This window comes from Candoia aspera, chromosome 5 (assembly GCF_035149785.1).
Source record: "Candoia aspera isolate rCanAsp1 chromosome 5, rCanAsp1.hap2, whole genome shotgun sequence".
Taxonomy (NCBI): domain Eukaryota; kingdom Metazoa; phylum Chordata; class Lepidosauria; order Squamata; family Boidae; genus Candoia; species Candoia aspera.
The window spans coordinates 54,230,375-54,247,564 of record NC_086157.1 but is presented as its reverse complement, the minus strand read 5'-3'; the positions used below and the strand labels follow the sequence as shown (position 1 = coordinate 54,247,564).

General features: G+C 34.8%; 1 protein-coding gene across 1 annotated transcript in view; it reads left to right on the top strand.

Annotated features, from left to right (window-relative positions):
- The first annotated feature begins 915 nt into the window (after nucleotides 1-915).
- CFAP47 (cilia and flagella associated protein 47) overlaps nucleotides 916-17,190 on the top strand; it is a 230,371-nt gene continuing 214,096 nt past the window's right edge. Inside the window, exons 1-13 of the mRNA XM_063304691.1 lie at nucleotides 916-1,122; nucleotides 2,145-2,296; nucleotides 3,866-3,981; nucleotides 5,912-6,050; nucleotides 6,731-6,959; nucleotides 7,800-7,954; nucleotides 9,081-9,214; nucleotides 9,784-9,786; nucleotides 11,853-12,085; nucleotides 13,091-13,283; nucleotides 15,114-15,324; nucleotides 15,663-15,815; nucleotides 16,993-17,176. Of these exons, the coding sequence (XP_063160761.1) occupies nucleotides 916-1,122; nucleotides 2,145-2,296; nucleotides 3,866-3,981; nucleotides 5,912-6,050; nucleotides 6,731-6,959; nucleotides 7,800-7,954; nucleotides 9,081-9,214; nucleotides 9,784-9,786; nucleotides 11,853-12,085; nucleotides 13,091-13,283; nucleotides 15,114-15,324; nucleotides 15,663-15,815; nucleotides 16,993-17,176 (2,109 nt within the window). The remainder of the gene's footprint in view (nucleotides 1,123-2,144; nucleotides 2,297-3,865; nucleotides 3,982-5,911; nucleotides 6,051-6,730; nucleotides 6,960-7,799; nucleotides 7,955-9,080; nucleotides 9,215-9,783; nucleotides 9,787-11,852; nucleotides 12,086-13,090; nucleotides 13,284-15,113; nucleotides 15,325-15,662; nucleotides 15,816-16,992; nucleotides 17,177-17,190) is intronic.

Genomic DNA, 17,190 nt, shown 5'->3' with positions numbered 1-17,190 from the left:
AGTAACATCATTGATAGATATGGAGAAGCTGTGTATATATAGCTTGTGTCTGACATTTCTATTCTGCCACTTTTAATTCCTAGGCAAAACAGTCCCTTCTGGAAGATGGGCGGTGACAAATTTGATAAATAAATAAATATAAATAAAAAAGACATTGGAAATCCTTTTTGGATGGAAATCCACCAGGCTACAAAATGAGAAGATGATGTGTTCTTATTTTGCCTTATAACAACAGAGTGAATCTGGGTGGGTCACTTTGTCTCATCCCTAGGAAAAACATAATGGCAAAGTGCTTCTAAAAATGTTACCAGGAAACCTGCATGGTCAGTAGTTAAGACTGATCTGAAATCACAATGGAAAAAAATGTACAGTATGCTGTCTGTCTGTCTGTCTATCAGTGTATTTTGTTGTAGTTATATCTCATCCATCACTGAATAATATCTTCAGTGCTTCTGTGATGAAGAGGAAGCGATCAGGATCACTGAAAGCAAACGATCTGTAGGATCATAACTGGAATTCCAGCTGGCCACAGATTCTTGTTCTTATTGTACAGTAGATGATTGAGTCTCTAGAAATGCCTTTGCCTCTAGAAAGTAAAACAGCGGGAGGAACAAATATCAAAACAAACCTTTTTCCCCCTCTACATTCACTTCTGATCAGCGTTTCTGATCAGCTTGGTATCGCTAACGAACAACCGCCATCTTTTCCTTTCTTTAGTGGGACAAGGTGTTTCTATGGGAGGCTCCGCGTTCATGTCTCTTTAGGGCGGAATTTCCGTTTGAAGTCCAGTCGGCAATCAGAGCCCGGATTCCGTTGCGAGGCAACCGCTCCCCAGCCGCTGAGTGCAAAAGAAGTTTGCGTCTCCTTGGAGACACGAACCCACGGCGCACGAAGCTGGTTTGCTCAGAGGCCGCCATGAGTTCCCGGAGAGGCGAGCAAGGGGGTGGTGGGACCATGGAGGTAACCGCAGCAGTCTGGGACGTCGCCGGTGTGCGCATTACGCCCCGCGAGCTGCGCTTTGTGGACGCGGTGCCAGGAAGTTGCTACCGAGCGCTGCTTAGCATCCAAAACCTACAGACGCACAGCTGTTCACTTCATTTACTGCCTCCAGGACGGCCTCAGGTGGGACGGGAACAAGGCGAGCCCACTAAAGAAGTGGGGCGAAGAAGTTAGAAATCCTCATCAGGACCTGAGTTAGGCTTGGGAATTCCCCTGCTTCTTGACCTTGAAATTAGCCCTTTCTCTAAGCCCCAGACAAACTGTTTTTTAGCCGGTGTGCGAGTCAGATTGGATGGGGCTAGTTTAGTTTCAGCAGCATCAAACCCAATGATTCCTAATCTGGAATCTCTTTAGCAACAGACTTTATTTTGGGTGCCCATCTTTGAGGAGGGGGGTATACTTAAAGAAAAAAAGGATCCCGAATGGTTATTGGAATTCACTAGTTCTTTCTGAAGAGCTGTGGTTATCATTTCTTTCCTATATATTGTGAAGGGTGTGTGTGTGTAGTTTTGATTCCTCCAATTATAGAAACATACTTGTCTGCAATCTGGAATAAAGATAATGCAGTAGGAAGATGAAACAGAATTCAGTGAGTAAAAAGTTAAAATTCAAAGGTAGGAAATATGTAACTTGGCGCAACATTGTCTAGTAATGCAGGTTTATTATAGCATTTCTCAGTCTGGTGCTAGATCTGTTACATTATTATGCCATCACCAGGCCATTACAGGCATAGATCACAATGGCTGGAGAAGATATGAGATACACAGAATATCTGCAGGGTGTCAGTTTGGGAAAGAATCTTACAAGATATTACAATGTTCATAGTGTAATGTGAACATGAGGCATGAATGTGATCACAGTGCCTTTAAAAAGCAGAATAAGATTATAGCAGGTAAACTTCCTAATTGGTACTTCCTCTTTCATTTTTCTATGTATGTTTCCTATATCTATGTTACAATTTCACTCTTTATTTATTTAGCTTCAGTTGTTGCCAGAACAGATCATGCAACTAAAACTAAAAATGTTGCCTTTAAAAAATGTTTATTTGCACTGGTAATTTGCTGAATAGTAGTTGTTATGGCAGTCAAGATTCTCATGTTCAGAAAACATTGTTTGTGGAATTGAATGATTTCTTAATTTTGCAGTTCAAACTAATTGTGGAAAATCCAAAGAAACCTGTTGCTTCTGGTCTTCACATAACAGCCACTGTGGAATATCATCCTAACAGTGAGGAAGACCTTCATGATAGGCTCCTCCTTCATGTAGAGAAAAAAATAATTGAGATTCCTTTGATAGGGTATGGCATTTCAACATATATTTCTACTACCTTTTGGTTAAATATTTGTTAAGTGTTTGCACAATACACTAAACCCCAACAAATGGACTAAACCAAATGGGTTTTAAATCATAATATAATCATAGCTTGTTTACAGTTTAAAACAGGGGCTCTCAAACTTTGTGGTGCTGCAAACCCCTAAAATAACGAAGTTGTGTGAATTGCCCTCCAGATAAACCTAATTATTTAATTAGGATAGGACTGGATGAAGAAAAAATGCCACTTTTAATAATTAAATTTTAATCTGTGTATTTTAGGGGGTTTCAATCCTTGCTGTACTGTTGCAGCCCACTAGTCTTGCACTAATGAGGAGCAAAGCCAGGAGGAAATTCTGCCTGCTCTTCCATTTTATCTGTGCAAGACTGATCAGGTGGAAAAAATTGTTAACCCTCACTTACAGTGCTTATGGCTGCCAACATACAGTTTGAAAAGTTCCTAATTTAGTGTGTTTTGTTAACTTTGTTAAGATTGGGTTAAGAAACTGTAGTTTAGCTCATAAGACTGTTAGGAACTAAGCAGGAATTTAAGGGCAACTCACCAATTCAAAATGTTTAAATGCCACTCCTGCATCTTAAACTTCTTATAAGGTAATTGGCCCATGGGGGGGGGACATTTGGAGAGAGAGATAAATCCTTTCCCCTCATAAAGGACCTGATGAAATCATTTCCCCAAGCAGCTGTAAGATAAAATTACTTGATGCCTATGGAAAATTCCTCTTGTGTCTAATAAACAGCTGCATGGGAGTAGGAATGGGATTTTTGAAAAAAAGAAGATTTTGTGTATGGATGTATTTGTGCATGGATGTCTTTAAAATGTCTGTATGATTAGTGTTTTGTCTGTGTATTGTGGATGTCCTTCCAGGTTTTTAAAAATGATCTATGTATTTTGTGTCTATTCTATGGGTTCTTTTTCATTTTTGTGGGAGTGTGTACTTGTGATTTTTTCTGGTGTATGTATTTTGTCTGTTTACACAGATTTTTTTGTTGTTTGTGTGCTTGTTAAGGATAAGCCAGGATTTAAAAATCAAACCATTGTTTACAATTAGGATTTACTATCTAAAATAAACCATAGTTTATTGCAGAAGGTAGATTTATACATTTGGACACCCACAATTAAAACAAATTCTAGCAAATTATGTTATGGTTGAACTAGGTCAGTACCTTTTATGCCAAGTATCATGAGTTTATGTTATATTGAATTCATCTAATAGTACCAGAACTGTGGTGATAGTTGAGGTGTTGTGTGCTAAATTGTTTTTATCTTGAATATAAATAGGCAATAACTATTAAAAATAGTTTGACACAACAAAGAATTTCAAGCTACTGTAAATAAAATATAGTTGCAAATTAATATGATTTCATTGTGTTTATAATACTTAAGAAAATATAACGACATAAGTGCTGAGTTAAGATACGTAGTTTGTGCATCGGTTGAAGAAGTCCAAAAATACTTTATTTCTGTCCAAAAGTATTTAAAAATTAAATTAATAAAATTATGACATAAAAGCAATAATAGTGTTCTTTTTTGCAGATTACACCCATGTTGTTGCTTAGAAATTGAACCTGAGATAAATTTTGGAACAATAATTGCAAACAGTAAAATAATACATGCAATAACCAAAATAACAAACTATGGATCATACCCAGGTAAATATTTTCTACGTAGTTTAGTATATGTAGCTAGGTGCACTTAGCTAAGTCATAATGTGACTTGTTTTTGGCTCAGCATGAAATATGAACCCACCCAACCAGAAACAAATCACATTATGACTTAGCTCAATGGCTGGACAAAGCTTTGGCTGCTTTCATGCAACATGGTAAACCATATTGTACTTTGATTTAGAATATTGACTAGATTTCGACCTTGGCGTACATTAGGTTAAGACTGAATATTGTGCTTCAGTCACAATATGAAACTGATTTATTTTATTGTAGTGTACCTCAACCATGGATATATTATCCAGACTTGGATCTGTTGTTTGCTTATCCCTGGCAAGTGCTTTTGGTTTTGCAAGTATAGTTGCTGAGTAGTTGCACAGTGAAACCTCTGCAGCAGCAATACTTTACTTCATGAGCTACTTTTTATACTTGAACTTCCCCCAATCACACAGTCAGTGGTAGCCACAACTGGGATTGCCGATTGAAAGAATGACAGATTAGTTACCAAACCTGGGTTAATATTGCACTATATTCAGCATATCCTATGAATGTGGTCAATAATATAAACATGGGATATGGTTAATGGTTTCAAAACAGCCTGGGATTGAAAAAGGTGAAAGGTTCCCTGTGCAAGCACCAAGTCATGTCTGACCCTTCAGGGGGAGGTTGCTTTCGTGATGTTTTCTTGGCAGACTATAATATCTATATAATATATGTAACCATTGGAAGACCTGAAAGACCATGTTAGGGACAGTTTGTCATGGAGAATGTCTGGGTGGTGTTAAGAGTTGACACTGACTTGATGGCACATAATCTATATAATTAATTTCTTTTAACTGCATGAATTGTAAGTAGCCAATTCTAGGTGACTTACATGTAAAAGTAATAAAAAAAATAAAAAACATGTTCAGATGCACCATAGAACCTGATGATTTTTGTCAAAATGACAAAACTAGGGTCGTGACAGCACAATGCTCTTTTTGTTTGTGCATGCAACTCACAATGGATGTACAAAAAGGCTTGCATTGTGATGGTGCAATACTTATTTGATATTTGTAGTTTGTCCCCCTGTGGATGAAAAATAAAGGTATGTTACATCAAGCAAATGATATAAATTAATAGACTCCAATAAGCCATAATTTCCAATTAACTAGAACCCTCTGCCTTTAAGGCTTGTTGGAAAAGCAGGCTTCACTAGTGTCTAAAGTGTAAGCAGGGAGGAGGATATTCCAGACTGAGGACAACTATCAAGAAGTCTTGTTTCTGGATTTCTTCCCCTGTAATATCTCAGGAGGGGGATTTCCAACCTGCCTTTTCAAACAGCGTGGAAGGGATAGACACGCTTAAATTTTAAATTTTCATATAAAGTGAAGGCATAATGTATAAATGTATAAATGTTCAATTTTTAATTATTTCCTTTATTTCTATGGCTGTATCTATGATGAGAGAAGTCTGAAGTTCTGCTTGAGTTGTCTGATTGTTTGCTTGGGTTGAACATTTATCTATTTATGACTTTTTAGCTTCACCTCGGAGGACCTATAAACATACATTCACTTTCTTGATTTGATAGCCCAATTCTAAATAATTATTTGTGACCCCAGCTCTCAACTGTAACAAGATTCTACTTTTTAGACTCTACTTTTTATAAATTTAGAATTACGTATTTTCTAAAAAGAATAATGGTTGTGAATAATGCATAACAGAAAACAACTCATCATTGTTCATCCCTATGATTGTACAAAGATGACTGAGGAGAGAGGGAGCTGAGGAACACAGAGAACCTTGATGAGAAGCTCTGCATCTTGTCTATCATGCTGCTAGTATGGTCCTTTTTACTGTCAGAGGCAAAAAAGATTTTGCCCCTTAGTATTTAATTTTATGCATGTTGGATAAAATGGTTTTATTTTTACATTTTAAGGTACATTTGACATAAAATATAGAGGAAGTGTTCCAATTATTATAGCACCAGTCAGTGGCGTGATAGAACCAAAAACAATAAAGTTGATTAAAGTGGAGATATGTACCGATGTACCCAAAATAATTAATCAACCAGCCATGTAAGTGCAGTACATTTAAATTGCAGTGTTGTCTCTCTTGATTTGCTTCTTGCTTCAGTTTTATGGTACATATAAATATAAGGAAGTATATGCCTTATACTGTCTTTGCCCTTTTAGTACTAGATATGTTTAACAATATGTGTTGATGAAATAAGTACAAATATTGCCAGTTCAGTGTACAGTCTATGTAATAAGAACAATTTGAGTGAAGGGTAGAAACTTTTTATTGCATACTACTCAGTTTCCTGACTAAAAATGAAAGGCTGTGCTTAAATAAATTACATGACAGAGCTGAGTGTATTGGGTATCACAGTATCAGACATCTTTAATTTTATTTAGACAGAATGTAAAGGTAAACCCAATTCTCAAGAAAATCTAATTTGAAGCATCATTTTAAAAATCCTTATACCGAAGTTTGGTGTTTTGTTTATTATTCCAAATTGGGGATAACGGAAAATTAGTACAGTCATAACTCTTCTAATATTATGCAATATTGAGAGCACTTTTTATCTGATAAGAAGCATTGAATGTTACAACTGTTATAAGTTTCAGCTATATATGTGTGTATTATTTAAATATGCTAATAAATCCAAATTCCACATTATTTACTATGGCGTTATTGATCATACCTATGATTTTCCTCAAGCCCACCATTCCTTTTTATTTGTTGTTATCCAAAGTGTGGAGTTGCAGGGACGGCCCACTGCTGAAATAAGGATCAAAGCCAATATTGTGGAACAAGTTCTTGAGGTTTTAGGTGCACCTCACTCAAATACTATCCAGTGTGTTAACTTTGGATGTGTCTACTTTGGAACTTCCAAGATGGAAGAAGTTATTCTTCACAATAAAAGTCCAGAGCCTATGGATTGGGTGGCAATCTTGCTGGACAATGCTGTTGGTGGAGAGATGGTGAGGAAACTCTCTTGATTTTAGTCCTGCTTTTTAATACCTATCTCTGTTTCAGCAGGATTCCCTTTCCTCCGTGTATCGTACTTAGAAGCTATCCCAAAGGAAAAATAAAGTTTGTTTTTGTTACTGTTTTACATTTTTTGTTACTATTTGTATATAAATGACAATTCTTACTATTCTTGCATTTGATGATGTAAACTAGGAACTATAACAACACAGCAGATTTGGGCTTGTATTTTTAAACACAGTTCATATAAGTGTTCAAAAGCCATTTCTAAAGGTAGATTTAGATTACAGTCCGGTGATATCCACAAAGGCGTGTCTGATATCTCCCACAAATAAGTGAATGATATGAGTGAACCCATGGAAAAAAGTACAGCTTGAACATGGGTATTACGTTATAGTGGAGCTAAAACTGACCAATTGCTTTGATACTAAATGACTTTATTATTTACCATTAAGATTTCATAAGAGAGTTGTAGGGATGTTACTGTACACCAGGTGCATGTCGCAACAGTTTTGGGATTTCTGAACTGTATGGACATGTATGTGCCTGTCATTACCAATGGACATTTGGTGGTGAATAATAATTACATTGTAGAAATTTTTTAAAATTGTGTTATGCTAGATAATGTCTTAAAATAATAAATCCAAGGCTAGTGGAGGTCTAGACTTAGTGACAAGTTTTGTTCATATTTTTATAACTCTTTTTCAGTAAGTTTATTGATCTTATATGTAATATAATCCTAGCTGATTTACTATATGTTTATATGTTTCATCCATGTAAATATATGAAGTAATTAACTTTTACTGTATTGTACATTCTGTATTTTCTTAAAGGGCACAGATATTCGGAAGAGCTCATATGCTGCTTTAAAAGATTACCCTGGTGGAAAACAAGGAACAGATGTTTGCAGTCTGATTACATGCATTCCTAATGAAGGAATGCTACAACCTTATCAGAAAACTGTGATTTTTCTTTCTTTTAGTCCAGAGTAAGTGGTTATGTAAACTGCAATAATCAGTGTAATGAAAATGATAAAAACTGTAGCGTGTGTGTGTATGTGTAGCATATGCACCCCCCAAGTATATATATTCATAATTCACACAGAATTCATTTTCTTCATTGTAGCTATAATCTGTATCTATTGTAATTAGCCTGTTTTGATGTCAGCCCCACAATGCAGAACAATATAGAACATACCAAAAAATAAATTCCACAGAAGTCTAAAATGACTTTTATTAAGATGGACTATAGTAATAGAATCTTGCCAATCTGATTATGCTTTACCTCCTCCCTCTCTTATACCTATGTGAATTGGGGGGGTTAGGGTGTGAGACATTTACACATACCTTCTTGTTTTGGGCTTAAGCCATATTTTCCTCCTCGTTGCTTTGGTAAGAGATCTCTCCTTTCTCTGTCAAGGTCATCTTTGTTACTCTCTATATCATGTAACTGTTCTAATAAATTCTGTTTTCAAGAGGCAAAGAGGAATACGTATGGCTCTTCTTTGTACTCTTCCAGCCATAGCAGGAGATAGGAAAACAAGGTGTCTGTCACTTCTTGCTGAGGCCAGAGTTCTTTATTACAAAACAATGCTACTAAGATGATAGTTCTTAGTGTTAAGGGATTACTGAGGCTGTGCAAGCTCAAGAATTGTATAGTAGAGGCTAGTATGAATTAGGAGACACATCATCTGAGATTATAAAAAGGGGTGAAAATGCCATATATGCAGCATGTGCTCAATCATTTGGAAGTTGGTATGTTGAAATCTTAATGTCAATGGAGTAATAAATAGGATGTCAAGAAAGTTTTGAAATATACATTATCCTGCACAGTGAATAAGGTAGTTTAACATAAATAGCCATATGTGGCCTTATGATTAACAAAATGGGAAGATTTATTGTTTATGGAAAGATTTTGTTCAAGTTATATAGAACATTATGTTAGAATTGAAATGTTCTTTGTTCTAATTTTAGATTAGTTAAATTTACAGCCTATGTTTCCTTAAAATTATGGTGTCAAATATTCTATTTTTTTCTGCTGTATGGTTAGGTATCAGCACTTACAAATCATAAATTTGCATGATAGAAATGTGAATTTAATTCTGAATTTTACAGGCTGCTGGAAATGGACAGGGACCTTGACAAAACTCCATCACGAAAAGATTATGCTATCTTTCTGAAATTTGAAGCCGTAGGAAGTAAAGATGATTTCTTACACACAATGTCTGGTGCTAATATACCCGCCCAAGGTATGATATTGGTAAAAACCTGAACTAAGTGTAAAATAACTGTATTTTCCAGGAAAAATGAGATCAATATATGTATTGTTAAAAAATATATACAGTATATATAAAAATTAATTTCTTGATGAGCATCTAATCAAAAAATGCTTACTTTTATAAATTGATTGTGTGAATGTTTTTTTTTGTAGTTTGAAATGCTCTAATATTGATCTCATAGAACTATTTATATATTTGATTAGATAAAACCATAACAATAATCATATTGATCATGATTATTGCATCCTATGGAATTTCTTGAAAGTACTTTAACCCACATTCACAAAATAACGTTTCTGATCATTTATATTAAATCAAGGAAACAAAACTTTGACTATTTTATTTTCTATCCTGCCTTTATTATTTTTATAAATAACTCAAGGCAGTGAACTTACCTAATATTCTTCCCTCCTCCTATTTTCCCCACAACAACCAACCTGTGAGGTGAGTTGGGCTGAGAGAGAGTGACTGGCCCAAGGTCACCCAGCCGGCTTTCATGCCTAAGGCGGGACTAGAACTCTCAGTCTCCTGGTTTCTAGCCCGTTGCCTTAACCACTAGAGCAAACTGGCTCTCATGCTGAACCTGCTGCTAACAAGTCCCTTTGATTCCCTTCTCTCCTCCCAATTTCTTTCAGTGTTATCTCTTAAATGATAGATACACACAGAAAGTGTTATCTCTTAGCATACACACATACGCACAAACACACACAGATGCAGATGCTCTCACACAAACTTTAGTGGTGAGATACATATTCCCCATCAAGTTTGGGGAATCCCTTTTGTTTTCATGAAAGGAACTGTTCAGTGTGAATGCGTGATAGATGCCACCGTATGTCTGGCTGGTGAAATCTAGTCCTGTAAAAAAGCCACTGTAATTTGCTAGAAGCAAGCACACAAGAGTATATGCATGGAGGAATGCCTTGATGATATTTCACCCCACACCATATTTTCTTTGTCATTCAGTTATGCAGCTTTTGGGTGGCCCCTATTTTGTTAGCCTTTCTGAAAGTATAAATTCTGGTTCTAGATGGGACTGCCAAACATCCCAGTTTGGGCTTTCAGGTAGTTTTGAATGAAATGATGACCATTTCCACTAGAATAAATTTGAAAATGCATTACAGCAATAGAGTGTACGTAGAGTTGTTTAATGTTGTTTGAAAACTATAGCTTGTACATAGGCTGTTGTGGGATTTATTTATTTATTTATATTTCAAATTTTGTAACTGCCCATCTCACTCAAAGAGAATCTGAGATACTGAGAATATTGAATATTTGAACTATATTTGGGAACTACAGTTATTTCATACTGCTTAATTCTGGAAGCACAGCTGGTGTGGTTGAGACCCTAGCATATTAGCAGCTTACGTGTTCTTCAATGCAAGGGTCAGGGATTTTGTGTTGGTCATTATTACATGTCAATTTTAATCAAGAACTCTAACTCATTAAATCACAGTGTTCATGAACTATGTATTGGTGAATGCAACCTGATTACTTGCTTTAGTGAGTAAATGTGTCTGACATAGATAATTTAATGTTACAATTGAATTAGGAATATCGATCATTTTACCCAAACAAAATAGGTTTGTTAAGCCATTTTAAACTAGAGTTTATTTAAAGATGAATCCTGGCTTATAGCAAACTGTAACCCCATCTTCAGATATAGCACTAAGCTAATCATCCTAGTTTGCTTTTTTGTTCCTATGAGCAGACAAAATGAGCATGAACAGGCTGCTTGAACTATTACACAGTTTATGCCCAAAGATTCCTGATTCAAAATGATACATGATCATGGCTATCTTTTCTGCTTTGATGAATTCTTAAAAAAATTACAGAAAGATCCCATTTCATGCTATGCAGAAGCTGCTAGACATTAATATGAACAAATGACATCATCAATTTCCCTACCATCTATGGTCAAGAATAGTGTGACAGGGTAATTTAAGGTACTGCTAGTCCCCCTTTCCCACCCCTTTCCTTCATTAAGTCTTTCTGTTAATTGGGCAGGATTAAATTGTCACCTGCATTCGATGTATCTAATAATACGTGGGCTTTCCTTCAAGAGTTTTCACTGATGGCAGCAACTCCACAGCAATGTAATCTTTTTCCTCTTTGAGTGTCATGAGGACTGATGGTGAGCAGGAGGGGGCCCCTATCCAGGGGGGAAAACGCATGCGTAGTAGTGAGGAGTTGAGCTGTCATTCAAAGAGAGACAGATCAGACCCGCCTTGACTTTTGGGGTTTATCTGCATGGGTTTTCTCATGCTTCTTCAGTTTGGTAGCATTTTCTATCTAATGTAGCAGTAATAAAACACTAGAGACTTATTCCTCATCTCAGTGTGGTTCCTGCTTGTTAGGACATTGAGCTTTACCATTTGAGTCTAAGCATCTTTTTCAAGAATGCTTTATTATTTATTTGGACTGACTTTTGGAGGGCAGTTTTTTGTTAGGTTCTATACTAATTTTTGTTGCATTAAAGAAAACTATTTGTATTTGTAATGCATTATTACTTGTTCTCTTACAGCAGTATATCCTATGAACACTTACTGGTGTATACTGTCACTCTCTTCACTACATACAATAGGTTTTTTTGTTTCAATGTCTTTTTCAGGGAATCCTCATTGTGTTGAATTGGGACTGATAGGCTCAGGGCTTCCAGTCATGTTGACATTCATCCCAGGACCAGTGGTCAATTTCAGAGAGTGTTACTTTGGTGAACATACAGATCTTGTTTGCACACTCAAAAATGAATGCGATGTTCTTCCAGTGACATTTGTTTTTCATAAGATTGCGCATTATAATATTTGCCCTGAAAAGGGAAAAATAAAAGCGAAGTCTGCGAAGGTATTAGAATATGTTCTTTCATTCTTTATACTATATGTATTTAATTTTCAAAATATTTCATGTAAGAGTGTGTTGTATAACATAATATTGCATATTTAAAGAGAGGTTTTTTTAGGGCAGAGAAGGTGGCAGAGAGCTATATATGCTAGGAGAGGGAAGAGCTGCTGCTTTTCTGTACCTGTCTTCAACCATGGCAAAGGAGAGACTGTAGCATGGTGCACCAACAATAACAGTCTGTCACAGATATCACCAGTTTCCATTCTTAGCATGAAATCCTTTTTCTGTTCTTCTTTTTCTGGCTAAACTACAATAACCATTTCCTTGCTTCCTTATGCATCTTCTCTCATTACTGTCTACAGTATTTGAATTGTAACTCATTTTATCCTAGGTAATAGTCACTATACTTTTCTTTATATTTTCTTTATATTTCCCTCTCAGGCACCTCATCAATTTCAAGTTTATACATAACTCTAAAGCTATGTGTCCTTGTCCTGCATCTTCCTTATTTCCTCTTCTCCCTCTATCCTGCCCAGCTGATATTTTGCTGGTGTTTACTCACATCCTCAAACTTTTACTTCTGCTGTTCTGTGGAATGTTCTCTTCTTTTTTGTCTCCTGGCAAGATTCAGTTTTCCAGAATATTAAATTATATAAGCAATACATACATTTCCAATTCACTTCTGCTCTCATTCATTTTATTCTATTATTCTTTCTTTGGCTCTCAGTTTCCCTCTTCCATTGTCCATTTGTATATTTAATGTAAATTTTATTATGTCTATTTTGTATGTGAAGAGGAACATGATAATGTAGAATTCAATTCTGTTGTATCATCTCAATTAGAAAATGTTTAGAGATTTTCATTTCTTAAAATATAAGAAACAAGTCATATTAAAGCTTTAAGTAAATGAGAGTAAGCATAATGTAACAAATGGAACTTGTTACAACCTGCATTAGCTTTTGGTTTTCTTTCCTAATATGATTAATATTTTTGTGTTTTTGTCTTTAGGATGTGATATTTTCATTTATTCCACGGCATATAGGAACCTTCACAGTGAGGCAGAAAGTAGATATCATAGGACCAGTAGCAAAGAAAGATGACTTTCCAGTTTTAGAAATGAAACCGTTTCATCAAATACACTTAGTTTTTTCTGGCCTCTGCAAGTCAGTATCCACAAAAGTTGTGCTGAAAAGCAACCCTGGTATGTTATTAAGAAAAAAGTGCCAAGTTTTTACTGAGTTAGAAATATTATTTTTTTCTTTCTGAGAGAGAATTTAAACATTTTCCCAAGAGGACCTGAAGTGATAGAATTAGGAAATGCTGTCCTTACGAAGAAGTAATTGGTTTAAATGCTCTACTGATTTTGGAAATTATCTGGAGGTCCATGAACTGACAGCTTAACATAAATGTTTGTTGAGAATTAGTTTCAGTTTTCAATTAAGCTTACTTGTAAGCATCAATTTCATTGTCCTGTGAGTACTATTCCTTTTAGGATAGGTAGGATACCAGATGTCTCCAGTACTCTAAGTGGATCATAGGGAGATGGGAGAGGCTTGACAAGCCGGCTGTCTGTCCTGTGCTTTTTAAAAAAAAACTAAATAGGAAGCTGTAATGTCTCAATTACATTTTAAAACAAGTATTTGATTGTGGTTTTAATTTCCTGTGTGGATGGGAGGTTCTGATTTTAGTTTGTTAGCATCTTTTCTTATTTTCTGCTTTTATAATTTAAATAATTATAATTTATAATTTATAATTATAATTTATAAAAAAGCACAGGAAAGACAGCTGGCTTGTCAAGCGTCTCCCATCTCCCTGTGATCCACTTAGAGTACTGGAGACATCTGGTATCCTACCTATGGAAAGCAAGCATTGTTGCTAGAGCATTTTGGAATTTCAGACCTCTAACAAAAGTTCAGAGGGAATCTATTCCATGTACACATTTCCCTGAAGATCTCCCCTGGATTAAAAATAGTATTTTGAATAAATTTTAGAGCTTTTTGAAGAACATTTGAAGCTCAAGGCATACATGCTGATTTTGTTTTTAAAAAGTTATTTTGCTTAAATCTCAAGCTGTTTGAACAGCTGTGGGTATTTTTATGGACTACTTCACTTCTAGTAAGCTAATAAATGAGTAATTCAGAACATTCTGGTACTTACATAGGATGCGGGCAGATGTTTTGGATTCTAATTGTTGACAAGCGGACACTACACTTGGTTTCCTGTATTTTAAAATGATATGCATTATTTCTATAGTTCCTTTTCAGTATAAAAATTCCTTTTTATGTTGTTCCTTATATTTGTTTGGAAGTGAGCTATAATTTAGTCCTGAAGCTTAATATTCTGTGTGGAAAAGTATGTTTTAAAACAGGATGTACATAAACTTTAGTATACTCAAGTAAAAAATGCTAGCCCTTTGAGATATTTTTGTCATTATGATATTTTTTTACTTTTAATTATTTATTTTAATTTATTAGTATCTGTTCTCACCTCGCTTATGAAAAGACTGAAGCCTTCTGCTTCAACATACCTTTATCATTTGATTATTATAGAAATATTATATATATATATATATATATATATATATATATATATTTACAGTGATTCAATTAAATCTCTTTTTGTGTTTATATCTGCCTCAGTTTTAGGAATAAGAAGTGGAATTAATTTATGCATAAATTCTGAAACAAATTACCGTAAAATAGAAATCACATATGTAGTACTAACTAGTATATTTTGAAATCTAAGTTCTGTGTAATATCTTTTGCTTAGCTGTTTGAATGGTGCAATTTATGTATTTGTGTTTGTGTTTTTTTAATCTCCAATCAGTTTTACTGAAACTCATTTCAGCTTTAAGCAAAGCTCAATCTGAAAATTGTTATGTTATTGCAAGTTAGGTGTGCATATGATCCTTAACTGAAAAAATGTTCCTGTGAATCAAGTATTATAGAATTTGTGGGAATAAAATACAATAATTTATATTTTGTTTTGCTTGTCTTATATAATTTGCTTTTTATTTAAATTCTGACCCAAGGTTTAACACCATTGATTTCCAATGCCACGGGGATATTTATAGCTAACAAGGGGGATCAACAGAGTGATTTTGCACCAGTTGCACTGCTTAAGTCAGAGAAGACACAATTACATGCTCACCGGATTAATAGGAACTTAAGTAATGCCCTAGTAGCTCTTCCTAACGATCGTCCAGCCAGCATAAGACCTGCTGAGTTGCATAAGGATTACAGGTAGTAATATCAATAATGATCATCTTGGGACATATGGTTATTATATTTATTTTTATATGATTGTTTTACCACAGTGAATATTACTTTTATATTGGAAATCTATTTTCTTAAGTGATTTTTATTTGTGCAGAAGTATGTGCTGTTAATACTTTCCTAAATCAAATTCCAATTATTTTGTCCTTATTATTGTGCTTGCCAGATCAAATATAGTAATGATTAGTGGAATAATGGGAATATAAAAGAAAAAAATGTACTAAAAGGAGTAATATCTTGTATCCTCAATGTATATTTAAATATTCCATGTACTGATGAGGTTGTATTTCGCTGTTCTGATTTAGGACTATTTTCACAAAAGTTCCCAGATATTGTTACATAGATCCAGAGTTTTCTTACACAGTATATGAAGAACTGGAAAAGCAAGTGAATAAAGACTATTATGCAGACTATATTCACAATTTAAGAAAGCTTCGTTTAAATAAAAAAGCTGCCCAGTAAGTTGCCTCCAGATAAAATGCCCAAATGCTATAACACTGAAACATGTATTATACTATCTTTTCTTTATTTTAATTTCTTTAAATCTTTACATATTCTAATAAGCATTTGGAAAACGGTGCTTCAGAGGATACAGAGACTGAAACATAAGTCCAGTCTGCAGCCTTTAAAAGCAGCTGTGTCTTTTCCTGAGATCATTTAGCAGCTGCAGTGGAAAAAGACAAGGCTGCTTTAAAGAGCTGCAGATGGGTGATCCCAAATACTCCAAAGCACCTTTTCAAAATTATTTTCAAAACACTGCAAAGGCCTATTTTCTAATATGACTAATTTTTGTAAAATGTGTCTTAAATGTTGAAATAATTCTGTGTATCCAAATGAATATAAGAATATGAAATCTATGTAGATTCCAGTTTTACTTTGTCCTAACTGCTTACAAAGTGATCTCACCTTTGTGGCATCACTTCCACCAAGCTGTATTAGATTTTTAAGCATCTTGTGCTGTTACTACACAGAATTGTAAAATAAGAATTGAATAAATAAGAAAGGGAAGTTCTTTTTGAATATCACCATCCACCAAGTTAATAGTTTAAAAATCTTCAGATTCCTGTTGTATCAGAACTGACTCTTGGGAACTGAAAGAACTGCCTCACTTGAAATGCTTGGTATCACATAGGCTTCGGACTTCTGGAGGATTCACATGGTTATTATCTATTATTATAAGTGAGGCAAGAAAACATATGTCCAGCAGTCTTGATAAAGATTTCAGACAGGAATACTTCGCAGTTTTGAGGCTGATGAGTAAACAGAGGAAGAAAATGCCACTGATTTGGAGCAGCCTAATTTGGAGATCTCATTGTAAGCAAATAGGGCAGTAATGATATTGTTCAGAGAATATTACTTTCATCATTACTTTGGACAAAGCTGCCCTTGGAAAATATGCAGTAATTACTTTTGAAGAGAAAGTTCTATGATAGCCTTTGTGGTTCTGGGCATCAGTTAGAGTTTTCAATAATAGTTTGGCAAGACATTTTTTGTAAAAAAATTTCTTGTCATATTATACGCATTCAGTTAATAAAACATATAGCAAAGATATTAAGTCTAAATTTGCTCAGAACTTTGCAATAAATGTGCTAGATAGTTGAATGTGATGTCTTTTTATTTACTCTGACACAATAGAATCTTCAAAATGCTTAATAATCCTGTGGACATAGGATTAAACCCAGCATCAGGGCTGAAATCTCCTAAGATCAGAATTTTAAAGCATGATAGCATGGACAAACAAGCAGCTTGTGTAAATGGAAATACCCTGTTAACTAGTAAACAGCTAGCAGAAACTGAATCTAGGTCTATACAAAAAGAGGTATGTTTAGTATT